Source organism: Sander vitreus, chromosome 11 (assembly GCF_031162955.1).
Source record: "Sander vitreus isolate 19-12246 chromosome 11, sanVit1, whole genome shotgun sequence".
Lineage (NCBI taxonomy): Eukaryota > Metazoa > Chordata > Actinopteri > Perciformes > Percidae > Sander > Sander vitreus.
Genome location: NC_135865.1, coordinates 10,374,571 through 10,397,706, shown reverse-complemented (window position 1 = coordinate 10,397,706; position 23,136 = coordinate 10,374,571). Strand labels below are relative to the sequence as shown.

Genomic DNA, 23,136 nt, shown 5'->3' with positions numbered 1-23,136 from the left:
CAGTCTTTATGCTAAGCTACGGTAACCATTTCCTTACTCCTGCTCTGTACCATAGACTGTATACTTAATGAGATGTTGATCTTCTCATCTAACTCTTGAAAGAAAGTGAATAAGTGTATTTCCCATTATGTTGAAGTATTCCTTTTAAATATCATTATTTTACATAAAAGAATTTGGCATAACCAATCCAGTGAAGTAATAGTGTCTGCTGTGTTTTCAAATGCAACAAACACGCTGCATGCTGAAATGACAACTATCATTTTCTCAGCTATAGCTGATTGTTAATTCAGTGAGATAGTGAAATTAAACTCTTGGAGCTTGTGTAAGACGATGTGTATAACACTTACACTTGGCCACAGATGCATCTTTGGCCATGGTTTCCCAGAGAAAAAGATTCCAGAAGCTAGCTAGATAAATAATAGCTGAGTGTAAATGACTTTTAAGTTCTGTATATATATATATATTTTAGGTTAACAAAGAGCTGAATTCCCTGTTAGCTTGAATGGATTTTCTGTGAATTGTTAATCGATTCTTATACTATTTAAAATGTGATGTAAGCCAGCCAAACCTAATCAAAGCTGCAAATATTGAATGGCAACAGAACAAATTGTCTGTTCAGTTTTATTGGCAGACTTGTTTAAAAGTGAAAACCCTGTTATAGTTTTAGTGTGTTGTGTGGAATTGAGACACAGTTATGGTTAAATGTGAGACAAGAAATCTATTGTCAGATATAAGCAGAATTAAGTTGTGCAATAACAAATCCAAGCTCCAGGGGAGGATGTGCTTTGCACAGTGGTTAAGACTAACTGGGAACAATACATTCTTCATTATTTTAGAAGTGGAAAAATATGAATTTGCTTCTTCCTGAATTAACGAAAACAGCTATTTGTTAGAGTACAGTATGTGCTGTACCTTTGCTTTCAATTCCTCAAGACCCACTGTTGCAACAGTGCTGGTCTGCTGCTTGTTCTTCTTCTCCTCTTTCTGCGGCCTCAGCAGACGTTTTAGTCGGTGCTTGATCACCTGGTTTTACCCATAGCACAGCAGCAGGGAGGGTGAAAGAGCAGAGGTGAGCAAGGGAGACAAGAGACGCAGTAGAGTGAAGAGTTCAGTCACTGTGATGTCTGCATTACAGTCCCTCCCTCTGATTTTGCTTTATTCATACATGTTTGGCAGTCAGCAGGTTGCTGGCTAGAAAGCTTAAAGGGGATACAGCTGAGACACAAGTTCATTTCATGATCAGCGCTAGTAGCATGTCTTCAGCCCAGACCTGAGCAGATATTATATAGTTTCTCCAGCCTGGATACCAAAAAAAACTCCTCACATGCATAATAAGCGATAAGATTTACACTGCCAGTCTTGAGATTTTCTGATAATTATGTCTTAGAAAGAACACTGATATGTACTAATACACATATCACAAAAAAAACATTCCGAAAAATTCAAATAAACAATGAAGGCACTAATGTGTTTTCTAAATAGTTACAATAGTCGGTTGAAACTGATTTCTTGCTGAGGACAATAGCCGGTAATTATTGCTGATTATATCACAGCTACTTCTGATCTCACATTGCGATTGGCTGATGTGTGTATGCTTGCACAGGCATTGTACCTCATAGATATAATCCAGTATTTCTAAGATTGTGAGGATGCTGGCTCCAATGAATAAGCCCATCTGTCCACCAATGTCACCTGAAAAGAAGGACCACTTAATGAGAAGCACAATGGACGTAATGCCAAAGCAGTTCCTCTTTACTATTACGTAATAACAATGAAAAGTAAGTGCAGCTCCCATAACAACACCTTTGACTCTGCAAGTCTATTTAAATATTAAGAAAAGAAAAGAAAAGAGAGAAAAAAGTGACAGAAATCTTACCTAATAAACCTGCGACATCGTAGGCTTTCTTTTGCTCAATTGTTTCATAGTTCAGAGCTTCAAAGAAGATATCTAAGACCAGAAAGTTGTCTCTGGAACAAACAAGTGGAGTGTGGATGTCAAACACGGTGAAATATACTTGTTCTGTTTTATAATTCACTACACATCTAACATTTGAAAAAATATCATTCCGAGTCATTTTTATGTTCACTGTAAATTGTCATGATGGGACTGTCAGGCCTCCAGCGCTTTACAAAGATCTAACCAGCGATTGTGAGATAATGAGGTGTTTCAGGGTTTAACTGAGATGAGCAGAACGAGCACTGACAGCATCCTTTGTCACTGCTACGTCTCTGATCTCTCTGGATTTAGAAAGTCTGGTAATATTAAGTGTTGTGAGGCATCAAGCGCTCTTTGGTTTAGGCATGTTTACCTTCTACTACATCCCTGCCTATTAAGCGCTGAGAGGAATTACAGTATGAGCACATTGTAAATGCATTGAGTTAATTAAAATCTGAAAATTAGTAAATGTTCCATAAAAAAAAATAGAAGAACAGGATTAAAAGTTATAGGCCTGCCAGTGGTCACTAGAAGTTACAATGTTCATTATGCCTCACAGCATTAATGTGCTGGATGCAACAAACAACATGATGGTGTTTAACAAATTTATCTTAACACAAGGTCCACTTACTAGCTTTAATTTGGAGCTTTTAATAATTTATACTTTATTAATCCCACAAGGGGAAATTACATAATTATGTTTTAATGTGTTGTTATTACACACATTACACACAGGCCTGAATTACACACACATGCTCAGTACCTATACATGCACTAATGGAGAGATGTCAGAGTGAGGGGGCTGCCCATGGAAAGGCGCCCCGAGCAGTTGGGAGTTTGGTGCCTTGCTCAAGAGCACCTTGGCAGTGCCCAGGAGGTGAACTGGCACCTCTCCAGCTACCAGTCCACCACCACCTTTGGTCCGTATGGGACCCTATAACTGCAAAATAACTACAGACAACAATCATCTGTGCAAACCTGATTTAACAACATTGTTATGGATGTATTTTCAAAATAAATGAGGAATTTCTAAGCACACTTTTAAAAAGTTCTGGGGAAACATTTACAAAATCAATCAGAAAGGATTGAATTTCAGATTGGACCTGGCATTTGAAGTTCTTGGAAATGAAGACCGAGTGTTTTTGAAATAACAATGTATGAACTGAACAATCTGCAGTTTGTTGATTTGGAAAACATTAAGAATAGCAGAATCTGTGTGGCACCTGTAACTTACCCAAAAACAGATGTCTTTTGTAATTAATAAATCATCAGATTTGTTTGGTGTGTACACCCAAGCTATATTGCAGTTACTAGGGATGCACCGATCCGACTTTTTCAGTCCGAATAACGATACCGATGCCTGGGCTTTGTGTATCTGTCGATACCCGATACCGATCCAATACCGTTGTTGAATTAATAATACACTGTATACCTTCCACCTTATATCTTCCTTCCACCATGTGGAAGAGACTAAAGGCACCAGACTTTCCTAACTAAACATTACTTTCCTAACTAAGACAACAACAAAAAAGACAAACAAAACTGGATCGGCCCGTGGATCTGTTAATTTTTCCGATCCCCGATCCAGCTATTGTGTCAATATCGGGACTGATATTTGATCGTGCACCCCTAGCAGTTACTTATACAAGGATAAATCATTGCATAATAAGGATAACATAAATATATAGTTTTACGATTATTTTATTAAACTAGTATTTGAAATTGAAGTGCTCAGTCTTATGACGATTTTGCTATTCCGTGGGCTTTAGAAGTGTTTTCCTACTGAGGGTGGCACCACAGGAAAAACCATGGGGACTTTAAAGTCAGATTTAATCCCAAAATATTAGCTACACATGAGATATCTTATCTCCAAAAGTGTACAAAATTGAAAAGTTTTATCCTCTGAGGATCATTATTATTGTTTACTGAATTTCACAACAATCTGCTCATTTGATATTTTATCGAGTAGAAGTTTTACATTTTAAGTGGTGCTGGAGGAAAAGGCAGGACACATTATAATTACTCTGTGGGGACCAACACACATTTAATTCAAAAGTGTTTGTCAAAATCATATAAAATAATCCTCTGGACTCTATCCATTTATGATGACCTACAATTTCCTGATGTTAAACTCAAGTTATTGTGCTGGGCCCTAAACACCTCCGAACATTATTATCCCAAGATATAATTACTCTGGATGGCATTGCCATGGCCTCCAGCACTACTGTCAGAAATCTAGGAGTTATTTTTGATCAGGATATATCCTTTAACGCCCACTTAAAACAAACCTCTAGAACAGCCTTTTTTCATCTTCGTAACATTGCCAAAATTAGGAACATCCTGTCTCAAAACGATGCTGAAAAACTAGTCCATGCATTTGTTACTTCCAGGCTGGACTATTGTAATTCCCTATTATCAGGATGCCCAAATAAAACTCTTAGGACTCTCCAGCTGATCCAGAATGCTGCAGCGCGTATTCTGACAAGAACTAAGAAAAGAGATCATATTTCTCCTGTATTAGCTTCTCTGCATTGGCTTCCTGTAAAATCCAGGTTTGAATTTAAAATCCTTCTCCTGACCTACAAAGCTCTAAATGGTCAAGCACCATCATATCTTGAAGAGCTCTTAGTACCTTATTGTCCCACTAGAGCACTGCGCTCCCAGAATGCAGAGTTACTTGTGGTTCCTAGAGTCTCTAAAAGTAGAATGGGAGCCAGAGCATTTAGCTATCAGGCTCCTCTCCTGTTGAACCAGCTCCCGTCTGGGTTCGGGAGGCAGACACCGTTACCACATTTAAGAGTAAACTTAAAACTCTCCTCTTCGATAAAGCTTATAGTTAGGGAGTGAGGAGTTGCAGCGTTTGCCTAGACTGGCAGGGGGAAGGTGTGTAGCCACAGTCATGACGCACCTCCTCCCTATCTCTGCTTCTATTCATAGAAAGCTTAATATATTTAGGGTATGAGGAGTTGCAGCGTTCGCCTAGACCGGCGGGGGTGGGTGTGTAGCCACAGTCATGGCGCACCCCCACCCTATCTCTGCTTCTCCCCATAGAAAGCTTACGTATACTTAGGGAGTAATGAGTCGCAGCGTTAGCCTAGACCGGCAGGGGAAGGTATGAGGCCACAATCACGGAACACAGACTCCCTATCTCCCCTTCTCTGCAGCTCTTAGTTATGCGGTTATAGTTCGAGACTACCGGGGTACCTCCTTGGACACACTGATCATCTCTCTCCTCTCTCTTTCCATCTGTGTGTATTCATGTCCAGGAAATACTTGTTACTAACATAGCTCCGGGGAGCTTATTTCCTGGAGTCCTTATGTTCTTTTTCCGCCCAGTATCATCATCTTGGATCATGATGGCACCTACATCATGGTGGCAGCTGTCGCCGTGGTCCTGCCCTATGCCCTGCTGTGCCCTATTACACCCTGCTACACTCTGCAATGCCCGGCTTTGACTTGCTATGTCCGGCCAACGCCCTGCCACGCCCTGTTACGCCCTGTTACGCCCTGCTGTGCTCTACGACACCATGAACTATTACAACTATTACTTCTAGTCATTATCTTTATTGTGACTATTATTGCCATTGTTCATCATACCCCCAACCAGCACCGTCAAGAGCCTGGGTCTGTCCGAGGTTTCTTCCTAAAAGGGAGTTTTTCCTCGCCACTGTCACACTTACGCATTCATACATGCTCTAGGGGGAATCACTGGAATTGTTGGGTCCTTGTAAATTATAGAGTGTGGTCTAGACCTACTCTATCTGTAAAGTGTCCTGAGATAATTCCTGTTATGATTTGATACTATAAATAAAATTGAATTGAATTGAATTGAATTTAACAGACTATCTCCAGCATTACATTTCATGGCAATCTGACTTTTGGTTGCCAATTATTTATTTTTATTTTTGTTTGACGGAGCTTCAGACAGACCGACAGACCAGGATGAACCCCAGGACAAGTGCAACATCAGAATCGTATACAGTATAATAAATACATTTAATTTCCATATATGTACTTGTAATGACCTCATGGTGCCAATTAACTTGCTATCACCAGACTTTCTAATTTCCAAGAAGATCAACTATTCACCTAAAGACAAAATATAAATTGATGCTTGTGTGAAAATATAATTGATTTTGTTTTATATTTATGGTTTTGTGTTTGTTATAACAGACTGGAGGTCATCATTGATGGTCCTTTTTATTGAGCATCACATTACTGCCCATACTTGAGTTTAATCTTGTTGAAGGTTCCTGTCGTACCTGATGTAGTCCTCTGACTTGTCATATTTCCTGGAGAGATAGCGAGCAGAGCCCTTGCTGGGGATTTTGACCATGGAGAGCTCTTTACCGTAGCGGGTGAGATTACAGGGCGTCTCGCATGGACAGGTATCCCCACTGTTCTTCTGTAGCTGTGCTGCAACACAATGGAAACAGTGGTAGACTGGGTCAATTTCAACGATGATGTGTTGGCAATCACTCTACCAGAGAAACATATGAGATACTACACAGAATCTAGAGGCAAAAACAATCTGCAACAAAGGAAAAGGAATGAAGGATGGGGAGTGTGTACTACAAGAGTTGTGTTTTTTTAACAGCAGGACACACTGTAAACCCAACATTTACATATTATCACCTTATAAATATGTTATGGTTTCCTTAGTAGCGTTAACATTCATGTGGAGTTGTGTTTCTGAACACCTGGCAAATTTCAGTCCAATATTCACTCTTCCTTTAGCTCTGTTTTTGTTGTCTGGCTTTTTAGCTGCTAAATGCTACAATATGCAAATGAATGGCATATATGTAGCGCTTTTCTAGTCTTAACGACTACTCAAAGCGCTTTTACAGTACAGGCACTATTCACTAGTGGCCAAGGCTGCTATACAAGGTGTCACCTGCTCATCAGATAAACATTCACACACCGATGGTGCAGCATTGGGAGCAATTCGGGGTTTAGGACACTTTGACATGGGACTGCAGAGCCAGGGATCGAACCACCGACCTTCCTGTTCACCAGCTAGTCGCTAACTTTGTCAGTGTGTGCAGTTGACTGTGTGTGGAGACACAAATGGCCATTTAGGTGACACTCCCACATCACCGCACAACTCTGCACTAATGTGTGAATGCAGCCTAAGACCAAAACAATTAGCTAAAAGATGCTAAAATGCTCCGTAGCGGTGAGGGGAACTGCAGAGTCTGATAATTATCTGTGGGTTTGTAACTATGAGCAACCTCTTTCACAATGCAAATCTTAATTTGATCCATTGTTAACCTGTTATTCTATGACCACAAAAATTATGTTTTTCTGATTGGTTGGCAGACATCTATTAAGACTGTACAACATATCAGGACACTTCAATTACAGTTCCAGTTCAACCACCATCTATGCACATTGATTAGACTGCAGGTAACCATAGCAACAGTGCTTATGGCACATGTTACGTTACCCGACAATGACAATTTAAACAGAAATTCCCTGTTTGCTTCAGTATGTGGCCATGGTGTTTAAGTACAAACAAGTGCAATTGTGTGCTTATAGTGGGGAAAAAAGTATGTATGGGTGTGTGTGCCCGGATAGCTCGGCGCCCATATATAGAGGTTTACTCCTCGACGCAGCGGGCCCGGGTTTGACTCCGACCTGCAGCCCTTTGGTGCATGTCATTCCCCCTCTCTCTCCCCCTTTCATGTCTTCAGCTGTCCTATCAAAATAAAGGCCGAAAATGCCCCAAAAAATAATCTTTAAAAAAAATTAATAAATAGTAGTAAGTGTTTATCTCAGTTAGATGGGTTGAGGAACAAATCCATTAGAGCTTTTGAATGAATAATTGAACAGTTTGCAAAATCATTTAGCGGATCAAATGTCTTCTCCAGCATTGGTCTCTGCCATATAAGAAAAGAGACCAACAGACTGATATCGTTCTTGATATATTAACAAGATTTGTTATTCTAACATTATATAACTATATAACATTATTATTAACAACTGTGGCAATAGTGTTTACAGTATATCAGTTATGCCATTTGTTCAGAGTAAGGGCTCAAAAAAACACATCTAGACTCACACTCAGTTAACTTACAGGCATTAATTGCTCGCACGTTAACAAATACATATTCACAACCCTAACTCTTAAACAACACTATGTAAACAGGAGAGTAAATAGCTTTCCCCAATCTCTCTTTTTAAATTTGAAATGCATTGAGTCCAGACAAAAACACAGAGGGAGCACTGAAAGCATTAATTTTGAATTGATGATTTATGTATTAAGTCTAACAATAAGGCCATGTGTATGCAGGAGCACGACGCATATATTCTTTGTCTGATATGGGAACAAAAACAACTTTACAATATAAATATATAAATGATATTCTAATTTATTAACTTTCATGATGGGCTAATGTATTCACTCTATTTGATTCAGGAATATGACCCACGTGAATATGGAACACTCTTGTAAGATATATCTGAGATTTCATTCAACCATATTTTAAATAGGGTTTGAATTCAGCAAAGAGAGACATAATTAAATCTCTGGCTTATTTGGCTGAGAATTGATAATTGTACTTATATGTCTGCCATAACCATGAAAAAGATCTTTTTTTCTGCAACCGTGATGCCTTTGAAACCAAGGCGCCTTTGTTCAGCTGGAGGAGAGTGAGGTCTGAGTCAGATCGCGGGGGGGGGCAGATATGCAGGAATGGAGAGTTGGTTTAATATTAAAAGTTCAACAATGGAGGCAGCACAGCCATCAAGCTATAAAGTGACTAAATCACAATGAGGAAAAGTAATTTCAAAATATCAAGTCTACCTCCAGGTATTTGTATTGCAGAAAAAAAAAACATCCTTATCATATTTACTGAGTGTGTTTCCATGTCCCTTTGGGTGAATCTATTGTAATGAGAAAAGAAATGAAGGAAGATTGTTTCTTACCGAGTGCTTTGTCAACACAGTTGATTTTACTGGGAGGGCAGATATCCGCAGTTCCTGGAGAGGAGAACAGAAAATGAGTCTGATCAATCAGAAACAAAATGATCAGTGACCCGTGTCTGCTGCAATGAGGAACCGTGGCTTTGAACAACACTCCACAGTTTATTAGTCATCTTCAAATGAGGGCAGACACACAGAGGATGACTTACATTCACAGACCATGGGCCTTCTTTGACGTCTGTCCTTGATTGCGCTGAGAAATGGAGCATGCTGACTTCACCCATAACGCATATTCAGAAAGTCTTTAAAAACCAATCAATGAGTCATTTCTTTACAGACAAACATATTGCCCAGGACACTGATGAAAGGTTTTCATCAGCAGCATAATTAATTGACAGAGGTGTGTTTGTCTGTCTGTAAAATGTTGACAGGGTTAATGTTTTGTGGAAGTCTCCTTTCCAATCACTAAGAAATGTTAATTGATACACAGTGAAATAATGTCTAATGATCTAAGTAGTGAGTCTATTCACACTTTTACCTCGTTCTGAACAGTTAGACTTATTCTGTCGTGGAGATAACCTGCAAAGATTTGAAACAAAATAAACCATCATTAAACATTATTAATAAAGATTTTTTTTTTTTTTAAATCATCTTGTGTATTTTATTTCTTCAGACATTTGGTGTGCAGAGACAAAAGCTGTGCAGTGTCTCTGTATGCTGTTCACACCCTAAGAACAAGAAGAACTTTAAAAGCCTTTATTTGATGGTGATCCAAATATAGAAATAGGATGAAATACTGAAATATTAATCCCAAAAGAAAAACACAGATTTGCTTCTAAGCCTCACAGTTCAGGAGTCATGAGAAAAAATATATAAAATGCTTTATATAAATAGCCACCTCAAAAACTAATCACTTGTTTGGACACATTTTAAGAATCTGTAAAGTTGTTTTTGTGATATCCTGCTAACAAACAGATGCATAAATATGTCACCAAAAACAAGATCTACTCAGTGGAGGCAACAGCAAGAATGCCATGAAAACAACATTAACAACAACATAATTCAGTGTCTTAAGATAAACATAAGCACACAAACAACATAAAAAGACAATTGAACTAGTACAAAAGACTGAAAAAAAACTAGAAGCAACAGACTGTAAACAAATGTGGGATTATGTGGAAACACGCTCAAGACAATTTTCTGGCATGTTAAGTAGACTTTTGCTGGATTATGTAAGTGAGTAAGAGAAAGAAATGGATTATAAACATTTGTGCTGTTCTCTTAAAAGCAAACTATTAAAGTGAATACAAATCTGAGCCACAAACTGTGAACTGCTGCTGTGGCTAGAGGACTGCTGGAGAAAAGAATTGATACTGTAAATTGTGTAAGGCACTGTGATCCTGCGTTTCAATGATACGGCACTGTGCTGCTACAGCACAGTGCCGTATCATTGAACCAAGGCTGTAAAAAGATTTTCAATTCACAAGTTGGCTTTACGCTCCCTTGGCGAGCTTTTGAACCAATCACACTCTGCACCCTTATGAAGGAATTTCAGCAAACTTAATATGCAACAATAAATATTATTCACTACTGATAAGTGCAGTGAACTAATGCGAGCTTCCTGATTGCTGAGAGGAGCCCTCTTCTAAAGCCGGACTGGGCAAATGACCTGGAAAAGCTTCCACATTTATTACATCTGATAAAATAAATATTATATCTGATGTAATACATCATTACAGAAAGCAAAATGGTTCTGCTACTCTGTGAACAGCCCTCGCTATCTATTAATTCAAAAGTTTCCCACTTGATAGTCATTTTTCATTCTTGTGATTGATTGGTGAGATTGAGTTTTTTTTTTTTATAGGTTTGGATCTGATACCATGCTCAAAAGATGGGTTTGCAGTTGTGTGAGACTAAAACACGTTAAGTTAAAGCTATAAGCTAAAGAAAGACGTTTCCATAGTTTTCCCAAATTCATGAGTTCATTGCTCACAGCGTATTGCAACACAATCACGATCTTGTAGCGAGGTAGGTACTGTCCCCTGCAGCGCACCCAACTGATTAAAAATGTGTCTGTGTCACAGCCTGTCGAGATTAAATGATTAGCTGTGATTTCTCTCTACAGATCAGATCACCACTGTGGTGCGGCCATTACAGCCTGCCAATAAAATGTGTGACTGATATGCAAATGCATAACCTGAGAACCACAGTGTTCATCTTCTTTAGCCTGGTGAAGAGTTTGTCAAAACTCAATAATGCATCAGTTCTGGTTAAACTATTATTACAACTTTTTTCCTACCTTAAATGTCTCGTACTGTGTTGTTTATTTACATCAACAGATTTCCTTGTTTGTCAAAAAAAGTCTGCGTTCAGTGACTCAGCTCTTTGACTTGATGCACCCTGGCCATGATGACACACACACTGAGTAGCAAGTCTAAACAACTTATTTTGTGTTTGTTGGACTCACTTTTGCAACATATCCCCGATCTGAACAGAGAAACTGTGTCAATTGTAGTACAAACTACAGTGACAAGTATCTACCTCACGCACACAACTGTGTGTTGTGTCTTCTACAGTAGGTGCTGTATTTGTGTCAGTTTGATTATCATTCTGCTCTGCTCATATCATCATATATTCATATCCATACAGTACCTCATTTTTTCTTCATCTTAAATATGTCCTTAAAAGGATTACAAAAATAAGAAAACACTCCATATGAATCATAAAACATTTTTGTAATCAAAAGAGATTTTAAATTGATTGTGTGTTCGAGGCAATCTCTCCTTGTGTAAGTCAATGCTAAATGAATCCTCTATGAAGGAGTCCTAAGAGCTGTTTGCAAACCATCTACCAGCGGAAACTAAACATGGGAACAACCAGGTAATAAAACCAGGTGATACAAAATAATTAATCAAAATAAGTCATGAGTCCCACAGGAGCCCAACAGAACAAGCCCCAAACAGCTGAGATGTATGAACAAATGGATCCAAAAGTCATTGAGAATTTAATGTAGTCTGAAGAGTCACTGTCTAGAGAGCTGCCAGCACTGCTGAAGAGCATTCCACTCCAGATATCAAGCATCAAGGTCAGACATGTGGCAGCCAGAATTATATCTGTGTTGGAATTATTCAAGTGGGAAAGAAAATGACTTGTTTTGCACAATGGGTCATCTAAATGATACAAATACTGGGCTGGCTGTTTTTTCAATCACGCTAGACCAAAACATTTTAAATAAATACTTGAAAATACTAACTCTGTTGGAATATTTTATACTTTTGATGTTCCTATTGTGAGTTGTGTTACCTTATATATGCTATGTCATGACTTTGAAGTTACCACATAAAATGAAAAAGATTTGTGTTGGTGTGTTTCTAAGTTACAATACATAGTTCAGTTATCAGTTTTTACATTCTGAGGTCCTGCTGTAACAATAAGTTGTCGTTAATCTGACAGCATGGTTTACTAATATGTATTTGTAAATTATGTGCACAAATTATTCTGCTGCCTGCTTATTATTCTGTTTAAATGTGAGGTAGGGGGTGAGCTTACCTGGCATGTGCACCATCCTGCAGCTGCACACTCGCATGACCTCGTTGGTCTCGCAGAGCAAGCGACAGGCACTGATGCTGTATGTGTCGTACCCCGGGAATTTCTCTTTGCTGGTGGAGCGGCAGTTCCCCCAGGGCTGGGGCAGGTAGGTCAGCTAAGCACACAGAGATTTATTAGACCCCAGTGTGAACCACCAGGGGCGAATGGTTGCATGAACAAGAGTAATCTGGTGGGGGAAGGGAAACAGGGACAGTGAGCTATGATGAAGAAGACCTACCCTCTGCTCCTGACATGAAACAAAGGTCTGGAAGCCCGGAGAGACGCCGAAGCCCAGCTGGTGGATGTAGGGAGGCTCGTCCTGACTGTGGATCTGAACTCGGATGCCGGCCTCCAGGGACGTCTCATCTTCAGAATGAAACAGAGAACAAAGCATTACAAAGGATAAGTACAAGGTAATTTCAGATGGCTGCCTCATCTGACAGCTTGGACTCAGTTTGACTCTAACTGCAAACGATATTTCAGTCATGTTTGAAAAACACGCCAGTAGAGATTAATATTATGTGACAACTACAATGGGAACACTAATCTGAGATAGTGTATTGTGTTCAGGAATTTCCTCTTACAAATCACATTTTCCCAGTTGCAGGAATGCAATTACAAAATGCATTATTTACAGTATGTGACCCAGAGAAATGGGTGCAGGTTATTTTAAAGCCCAGCAGAGGTATCTCATGCTGTAACATATGATGGGATTGCATTGGACAAATAGTGTTGAGGCTTACTTGTCTCTCTCCAGATGGGCAGATACTCATCCTGCTGGATATCCAACATGATCTCCAGTCCATTTCCCATTCCGCCCTGTTTGCTTTTCCTGGATGTCGTCTTGTTGCCATTAAAAGTGTAGCATTTCCCATATCTGGTGTAAACCTGGAAGAGAATAGATTCCTATCATGAACATGACAAAGTCCACACACTGGCTGTGACAAGATCATACTCATGGTGCATTGCAATGAAGGCAGAGATATGGAAGAAAAAAATAAATAAACAAGCTGAGTGTCTGCTTGGGCAAGTTACTGAATTATATCTACAAACCTTTGGATGCAGTCTGCTGGCTCAGTCCCTCATGGACTTTGTTAAGCTGTATTTGAATGAATTCCCAACACCCACCACACAAACCCTGCACAATGCTGCTCAGTAGTACTACCATCCCTCTGAAATATCAAATGGCATGAGAGATTTTTTAATCTTCCTTCAAAAGAAAACAAAAGACAATAAGAGAGGCATCACGTCACCACCTATCAGAGGAGCTGTCTCTGTGGGGAACACATCATCTCTTTGTTTGTGTTTTTCATCTAAACTGCAACAGTTCATTTATCTGGTATCTCCTGTGAGATTTAAAGGGACAATCTGTGATCTACATGGAAACAAAAAGGTACTGTAGATCCACCAACAAAATACAAATTAAAGGATGGTAATATGCCATCACTCCTAAAATGATTGACAGGTATTTTAATGAAACAGACTTAAACTACACACAACAAACAACAAATCTAAGTTATTAATATATTTGATCCTGATTAAGATTTGATCAGTAATATATTGCGAAAAACAGAACAAGAAATGCTTATTTCAAATAATTTGTTCGTTCGCTAAACGCCGGTGTGTGTGTGTGTGTGTGTGTGTGTGTATTTTTTTAGCCCTTCAATAAGGGCAAAAGTGTAAGGGATGGGATACATTTACTAAATGTATACCTGAGTTAGGGTTACATTTGCTAAACATGTTGGTAAGTCTCCATTCTGAAAGTCTTTAAAAAAATCATATCGGGGTCCTCATCTCTCATTTTTCGTAATCGTATGAATATTAAGTACACTGCAATACAAAAACAACGTTTTTTCTTTATTTACATGTCCTTCACATGGATCAACTGGTGAGGGTGTTGACATTTTGCCTGGGACATGTTAGCTTCGTCTTTTAGCACAATATCACGTATATACCCATCAAGTCCATGTTTAAAGACCCATTTACAACATTCTCATTTTAAACAAGTTAGCTTAGTTATCCTAGCAGCTGATACAATCTGTTGGCAACAGTTGTCATTTCAGCAGATAACATTGACGATTGGTGGCTAGAAATAAAAAGCCTGCTTTTGTATTACTAAGAATTTTAAGAGGTAAATCTGCAACCGTTTCCTCTGCCATGCGAGAATGGAAAGCTTGACAGGCTTAGCAGCAATAACTAAGAGAGTCGGGGCATGGCGAGCTGTCCACTAGATGTTGGCAAATACGTACGTAAAAAAAAAGGTTAGTCAAATCAGATTACTTTTATTTATTTATAATTATTTAGATGCTAAAACACGTAAGACTGCAAAAAAAGAAGAAGTTTTGGCTGGCTTTAAAGATAAAAGGCTTTTGAGAATGAAATGATGGATTCAAACAGCATCAGAGTTAGCCTTGTCATCATCCTATTACATCCTATTACATCTTTCCACAGAGCAAAAAAAAAAAAAGAGTCATTTTTAGAATAATTTTGTCCAAACATCAAATAAAAGAGGACAGTGGTGAAAGTATAAAGCGAGAAAAATCACATTGCAGGAGAGGTCAACCGCCAAGTTGCTGGAGAAATGGCAGTGAAATAATAATCGAGCTGAATAGACGGCAGACGTATCATTATAGAGACACTGTGACAGTCCCAGCATTCTCCAAAACATCGTCATCTGTGTTTTGACTTTGATATCAGCTTGATCCACCTAATGAGTGCTGTGATGTCTAAATAAGGGATGCTGGTGGAACAACAGACACTCTCATTTACAGACCACTGGGTGTATTCACATCTGAGAAGGTTGAACAACAAATCAAAGCCACGGTTGTGTGGTTCAGTCCAGTAATTCCCTGTAACAGTGGCAATTTAGCAATATCCACAACAGTGATTAGAGCAAGAAATGAGTACCATTTACAAAAACGTGGTCTTTAGAAGGAGAGCTGTATTTTACGCAATAATAGACTCAGGCTTTTGATCTGTGTATGTGTGTGTGTGTGTGTGTGTGCATACATGTTTGTATTGAGTGTGCTTTCGAATGGATTACGAATGGTAACCTTCAAAGTGAGTCTTAGTTAAGAATTCAGAGAAATGGCTGGTAGAATCACAGATCTCCGTTCGGGCTCATATGTGGTACAAAGGGGTCTCCATGGTGAAAATGTGTTAGTTCTGATGACCAATCTGCATTCCTTAGTAAATGGCAGCAACTTTCTAGCCAGTGTGATTAGAAAATGGGAGGTGGCAAAATGGGGTCCAGGACCGGGAAGGAGTATTCAAGTGTGAATTTTGACTGACATGTGCTATTAGGTTGAAATGGTTTAATCTCTATTTGGCTGGTGTGGAGCAGTTGAGGAGGTAAGCTGCACTTATCATTGATCCTCCCTCCCGTTCATTGACACACTTAAGCCTCGGCTGGCAGACTTTATCTGATGGAGCAGGCATCAGAGGCAAAGGAGGATTTCACTTTAGAAATGCTCAAAACACCCCGACCAAGTGCCTGGGTTCCGCTCCAAAACTTTGGGCTCTGGAGGACGCCAGTGCGTTCACAAATGATGTCCCCAGAGAGTACGGCAAAGCTTTCCCCATCATCTCACCCAGGAAATGGTTGTTGGCAGGGCTTACACTGGTTTATTTCTCTGTCTCTGAACCCCCCCACACTCTTCTCTTCCTGCATCTGCAATGTGATTGATGGAGCATTTTTCTCTTGTTACATCTTGCACCAAATTTAGCAAAGGTAACAGGGCAGACTTGGGAAATTCCCAAGTGGGGACTTGGCACTGCTGTTGACAAGTTGAAACAAAGCAGCAGCATGGCAGTTAAAAACCAAATGAAAAGAGGTTTTGTACTCCTCTGACTGACTCAAGTTGTTTACAAGAGCTAATTATTGCGGCACTTAATGTAGCATGGTTCACTTTGTTGTCATTCGGAGGTCTAAAACAATATCACTCCATTCGACAGACTTTTAAATAGTTATGGAAAATCGAACCAAACGTTTTTCAGTTCTGTACTATTCTGTGAGTTAGGTCTGAACACAAACCTGAAACTCTCTAACACACTTAATATATTTTAATCATATGTTTTAATTAATGTTGTTCTGTTATGTATGTGTATGTGTTATGTATGTGCTGTATTTGCACAATATATATTATTGTGTTTCTCCATATTTTAATTTGACTATTCAAGGCTGGAATACCTACTGGGCAACCTGGCCCAAGGACCCATAACCTCAGGCCACATGTTGTAGCCTGAGGTTACAACATGTAGCAATTAGCTTGAATAATTGATAATTTGTTTGTCAACATGGTATGCACCACTAAAAGGTAATATAAACCTAGAATAAGAAGGGCTTTAGAGGGCTATAATTAATATTCTTATATTAATAATGGACCATATAAACAATTGTATATGATAGGACTCGCTTGGTCGCTGGACCCTGAAAACAAAGTAGCAAAATGGAATTTCATCATTTACACTTGTGCTTTTCTACAGTGACATGTCAAAGTGTTTTCTTTGAAAAAAGTCCTATTGTTTTGGTTTTACGGCCTGCAACTGTACTGTTTGGATTCAGTCTCAACACTCTCATAGTGTTGTTTTTCGGCTGCGGACAACTCCAAAAACCCACTGAACCTGAAAAAGTTAGTGTCTAGCTGGTCTGTCCACAGTGGACTGGTCTGTCCATAGTGGAACATTTAGCAGATATTTTTCTCAGGAGTTGGTGGAGACCAAGACACACACATGACACTAAATAAATGCTCATGTTGTTACATATCTGATAAATAAATAAAAAGGCAATGATTATGCTAAAAAGGTCTCCATAACAACTGTATAAGGTTGTAATATGTCAACGTTTACAGCTTGTTTCTGCTGCTCCCGAGTGGCCAAACAAATCAGGTAATGCTGGTTTAAGGTCTTGCATTTTTACCTTATTGTGATGCTTACAGAGGGATCCTGTGTCAAAATGTAATTCTAACCCCGTTTATTAGTAAAGAAATTTGTGGTTGAATGAAATTACCACAAACCAACTTACACAGCAAACCTGGAGAATGACAGTATTTCAGAATAAGAGTATTTGTAGGTTTTTGGGTCTCTGTGTACTATACATGATGGCCACTTAACAGAATACATACATATAATGCAAAGACAATGGGAAGAACAAGGGGGGTGAGCCCACTTGGTTAGACGGTAAAGTATAAACACCTTAAGATGGAGCCCTCATCTAGCCTATAGCAGCAACATACTTTGGAAAAATACCCAACTTCCAACTTCATGTCATTTGCAGATACTGTACTGTATTTTACTAACTATAGCCTAATTGTATTAAATGTCAAATCATTATGTGTCTTTTGCCAGTGTTTTTTTTATTTCAAAGTGCCTTGTTTAATTTTCTGTCTCTCCATGCTAAATGCATTAAGAGACCAACCCCTTACCATGTAATTCATAATCTCTCGTGGGGAAAACCCTTTAACACCCTCTTTATGGCCTATTCTGACAGTCCCATGGCACTTTTCCTTTTAAATAACCTGCAGGAATCACTTTAGTGCTTCTCCGGAGGACATCCATTTCCAGGGAGGCTGCATGTCATCGGGTAGCTCTCCGAATATGAAGAAGAAGGATTTGAATTAATTTACGGAGGGTGGTGGAATATGCCAGAGCACTGATTGGCAGTTGAAACCATTAAGGCTAGCTCATGCAGGTTTAAGGTTGAGACAGAACTTTCTTTGATTTAATGGCTTCATTACAACCTCCCAGCAGAAAAACTCAAATCACAATGTGACATGAACTGAATATTTACATGGCATTACTGAACGTTTTCGCAACAGTGTATGCAACAGGGCTGCCAGTACTACACTGCAAAAATCTCTCTCTCACAAAGTCTCACATTTTATCCACGATTAACTTTTTAAAACTGTGCTGATGCAACTATTAACCATTCATTTTGTTTCAATAATTTTCTTTTTCTAATTTTGTGAAGTGGTTATTCTGTTATTCTTGTTTGAAGATACTTGGTATAAGGGAAACTGCTCTGCGAGCAAATGGAACTTCTTATCCTATTGGCAGACATGTTGTCTTGCTGTAAGAAAAACACACAATATGAGACAAAATGACACATACACAGGAAAGGAAAATGGACAAAATGTAATTTATACACACGCCGTTTGCATGAGGGATCTGTTTGACAGAAAACATGCTTTACTTTCCTGCCATAAAGTCAAGGAATTAAAAAGTCGAAATGTTTGACTACATTCACACCGCAGCTAAAAGTGTCCCAGTTCACATTATTATGGACTATATGGATAGATGAAACATGCTGTTTGTTTTTTATTGCTCAATCGTCCCTTTTAAACAAGCAGCCAAATAAATAAATCAGCACTGCCATGTCAATGCATAAATCTTACATAATGCATCTGAGACAATGTCATTGTTTTTGCCCTACAAAAATACTGAAGGCACCTCAAGTCGCTCAAAACTGTTGTTGTACAAGAGGACATAATGACGAAGAGAACATGATGTCTTAATCTTAGGTCCCTCTAAACAGCAAAAGTCTTAAAAACAGAACCATTTAAATAAACATGTTTTGCTGTATTTCTTCCTTTTACCCTTGCACTTGATACTCCAATTTGTGTCCCGGATACAAAACTTCACTCTATGAAGTGACTGTTTCCCTCTCACACTCTCAATACAGACAGAGAAAAAACAAAAAGACACAGAAAGCACAATGGAGGGCCATACAGTAAGGCAACAATTAATTGCCTATGATCTTCTGTTAAACAACAAAAGAGGTGGAGGAAAAAAGGATGATCTCCACAACATCATGAAAAGAAAAAGGCCCTCTGACCCTCTCGTGGGGTGGACAAAACATTTGCACCTTTCAATATAAAAAAGTCGACAACATCACTATCCACAGCCTTATAAATGGCCATAGAGTGGAATAAAAACCTGACAACAAAAGCTGATTTATGAGTTTCATTAAGATAGGGCGTATTACTGTGCTATTGCATTGCATTAGATTTGACACAAACTGCTAACTCAGTGTATTTTCTTAATTTATCCGAGACTCAACACAAAAATCCCTTTAACGATCTGCCTCTGCTGTGACAGAACCATCAGGAGTCTTCAGAACTCATGGACAAGGCTAACAGCAAGGCTGCAGACATTCTGAGCATTTTTATTTAGCTCAAGATTAGAAAAGAAAAATGATAGTGATGTGTTAACTCAGCGCCCATGTTAGCAAAAACTGACAAGAAGTGATAAGAACTCATTGCTAAATCTTTCTTCTTCTCATGCACCACAGTTAAGCTGCATAATTCATAAATAATCCTCAATCAAATGTCAGGCAGATTACTTTTATCCTAGGTCAGTGCATTGAGATCTCGACAACAGTGGGGAGTAAATACAAATCTAGCTAACATCATAACCTCCCTAATACCCCCCCCACCCTCTATTAGTCTCTGATATATTCAGAGACTAACAGTTTGGCTAAACAGAGGAGAGGCTCAAACATGAAGCCTAAACAGTGCAGACTGGAAAGTGAAGCAGTTTTGCACCATTAACCTCCATCTCAATGTCAGCACCAGGAACGCAGCTTTGGATTGCCATTCAACACGTTACAGTTATTCTGTATCAATTCCGACCTTCATTACACAACCAAGTGCCCAGATCTCAAATGTACAGTAGTTTAATACAGTCATTCAAGTGAGGTAAATACTGTGTAATCAGCAGTTGTCATCATGGTTGGTCTTACTCTGCAGTTAGGCCAAAATACACGTTTAATAAATGTGGTCATTTCCACAAATAATCAAAAGAAATTTAAATGAAGGCTGGGTATAATGAGTGTTCCCAGCAGACCTTATAATTAATAAAAAGAAAAGCAAATGTCACCTTTTCTGATTATTCACTGACCCACAGTGTTCATGATCAAACACTGAGGTAGGTACAAGGTGGTGAATTTACTTGATCATTTTCAGTAGTGTCTCTATTCATTTTGCTCTCCCGTTTGACTAAATACCATACATTAAAATAATGATCTCCGATATATAAACCTGCAGGGCTTGTTTTGGTCATTAGTGTCGGAGTTCTGACTCATCTCTTCTCTGCCTTTGCTGCCCTCTTTCTTGTTTCCTCCGACAGAGCATCAAAAATAAGTGGAGCACCAAAGTCAGAACAGTGCACTCAGCAAACCTCTCTCTCTTCAAATGTTAGTATTCTAAAAAAAAAAAAACGTTCTTCCCCCACCCCCCTACCCCATGCTGCTATTCCCCGCATATCCGAGCATACTCAGCTAATGGAGCAGGGAGAGATGCTCTTGAAAGAGAGGTTGAAAATGGACAGGCTCTCCAGCACAATACGGCAACTCACAAATAGAACAGTACACGACATGCAGCACTCTCAGAGATGTGAAAGCTTCCTTTGAGTAAAGTCTGCACTAACAGCACGGCCATGGGCCCATAAAGGTGCTGTTTTATAAATGTGATTAGAAACTACTGTCATAATGGGGATAATTCATCTGGATCACCACAGTGAGACAGGTCCCTAATCAGTCCTTATGTGTAATTGAGATGAATCATTTCCTGCAGCGAGAGCTTGTGCCTGGGTCTAACCAAAATGGTAATAATTCTTGACCTTAAGAGTCCAACAGAACAGCGCCTATTAATTATGCTCCATATGGAACAATAGTTCTCATTATCCATTTATGTACATTACGTAACATGAATCAACCTGGATGGCTATTTTCATGTCAAAGTGTCTTCAATCCTCTAGATAATAGCTTGAAAAACTGTTCTGACAACATATTGTATAATCCCTGGCATATTTTGAGTGGTGGTTTAGGAACAATTTCAGGCTATTTATTCCACTCCAGCGCTCGAGGTCATGGCTCAGAAGGGAGGAGTAGAGTACAGTCATGCTGAATGTATGAGCTAATGGGACTCTCAAGATAGCAAAGAAGCATATTGCCGCTATACATGAGCCAAGTATGCTTCCCTTTTCCACTTCACCTCATTTTGCCCACAATTCTGTCATTCAGTATGGTCCGCACTGATACAGCTAAGGAGAAATCTGCCCTGGGCACTGCGCCGGCAAACAGTCCTGCCTCAGGCATTTGTCTAACTGTCGACTTTGTTTTTCTGCAGTCATTTAGTTATTCAGGTTTAATTAAGGTACCTCTGTCATTAACACAGGATTTCATTTCCTAAGCTCTCAATCTCGCAACACTCTCTGCTTCTCTCAGACTCTGGCACCCACTCCAAAACACAAACACTCCCACCCAACTGCCACTGAAGAAATGCCGTCACAGTTCCCTGGCCAAACTTTTATTTAGTATTCATCATAACCAAGACACCTGCTTGGTTGTTTTTCTTTCCCAGGGAACTCTGGGGAAATGATATCTGTTGGATTGGAGCCACATGTTAGGGTTGATGAAACTGCCAAAGAGGAAAAGCAGGATCTACTATCTCTTGACATGAATCATCAATATAAAATATGATGTCCCTTCAGGGATATGAGAGTTACAGATGCAAATAAATATCAGCTGCTAGCGGTTGTCATTTTGTGACAAGTTATTCATAACTGAGCATGTATCAACATAAACAAATGCCTGTGATTGCAAGTATTTTATTAAATGCAGCTGCTGCATGAGATAATCATACTATGTCTTTTGTTCTCGTCTTGTACTCGTGTAACATGTAATGTCTTGGGACTCCTAATGACATGCAACACTTGCTTTATTCACAAGATGGTGCAATAAGTGCACTTACTTACCCACTTACTGACTCACTTATCCAAACCTTAGCCTTTTGGTGAGCACAACAGTGAAACTATATTTGTCTCTCAACATTTATGAGCATGGGGATTCATGTTTTTCATGCTACATAAATCATCCAAGTAAACAAGTCTGATTAGTGTTGTTGCTCAGGCGAAAGAGCTTGTTTTGAGTCAAAAGCAGATCTCACAGTCCATTAGACTAAGCTGGATCTAAAGCCAAAGCCCAAGGAAGTTTGGCAGACACAGAGGTTTAAACTGCACACCTAAACACGTCCAGTTTAATTTGGCCTCTAATCACAGTCCTCTCAAATGGCTGAGTTAAAGAAGGAGATAATGCAGCAATGGAACAAAGATCCAGCAGATCCAACAGGAATGGAAAACCTCACATTCTGTCCTTGACTGACTCTGATCAAAGTCACAGTGAGAAAATATTTTACAGGACAAAATGTCCATATTTCTGCACAGTGTATCTGCAGGGGACTGATAGAATGGATGATTCATTTCATTAATTATAATTCAGGTGGTGACATTTCTGGCATTATAAACTCAATGTCTTGTGTTTATTCTAGTCTGAAACAAAAACGCCACAAGCCTATTCAAGCACGAACACACACACACACACACACACACACACACACACACACACACACACACACACACACACACACACACACACACACACACACACACCATTGCAGCATCACCATACAAATGACCAACCAGCATCACATTTCACTTATGAAAGCCACACACCCTCGCAAACAAAGCACCTTTATCACTCATTACAGTATAATTATTGCAGCATTTTGACATATCACTTCTTCACTATACATTCTGTTGGATCTCTCATTAGTTAGTTTACACTTTGCTTGCCTCCCTCTCTATGCCTGAGGCTCATCTATCACTGTTGTTGCATCTCCTACTGTTTGCCA

General features: G+C 39.2%; 1 protein-coding gene across 2 annotated transcripts in view; it reads right to left on the bottom strand.

Annotated features, from left to right (window-relative positions):
- Positions 1 to 23,136, bottom strand: part of asic4a (acid-sensing (proton-gated) ion channel family member 4a) — a 95,668-nt gene that overhangs the window by 4,132 nt on the left and 68,400 nt on the right. For both annotated transcript variants that reach the window (XM_078261577.1, XM_078261576.1), the window contains exons 2-9: positions 13,192 to 13,336; positions 12,687 to 12,814; positions 12,410 to 12,563; positions 8,864 to 8,917; positions 6,199 to 6,352; positions 1,877 to 1,968; positions 1,613 to 1,692; positions 913 to 1,023 (exon numbers count right to left, since the gene is read on the bottom strand). In XM_078261577.1, the coding sequence (XP_078117703.1) occupies positions 913 to 1,023; positions 1,613 to 1,692; positions 1,877 to 1,968; positions 6,199 to 6,352; positions 8,864 to 8,917; positions 12,410 to 12,563; positions 12,687 to 12,814; positions 13,192 to 13,336 (918 nt within the window). The remainder of the gene's footprint in view (positions 1 to 912; positions 1,024 to 1,612; positions 1,693 to 1,876; positions 1,969 to 6,198; positions 6,353 to 8,863; positions 8,918 to 12,409; positions 12,564 to 12,686; positions 12,815 to 13,191; positions 13,337 to 23,136) is intronic.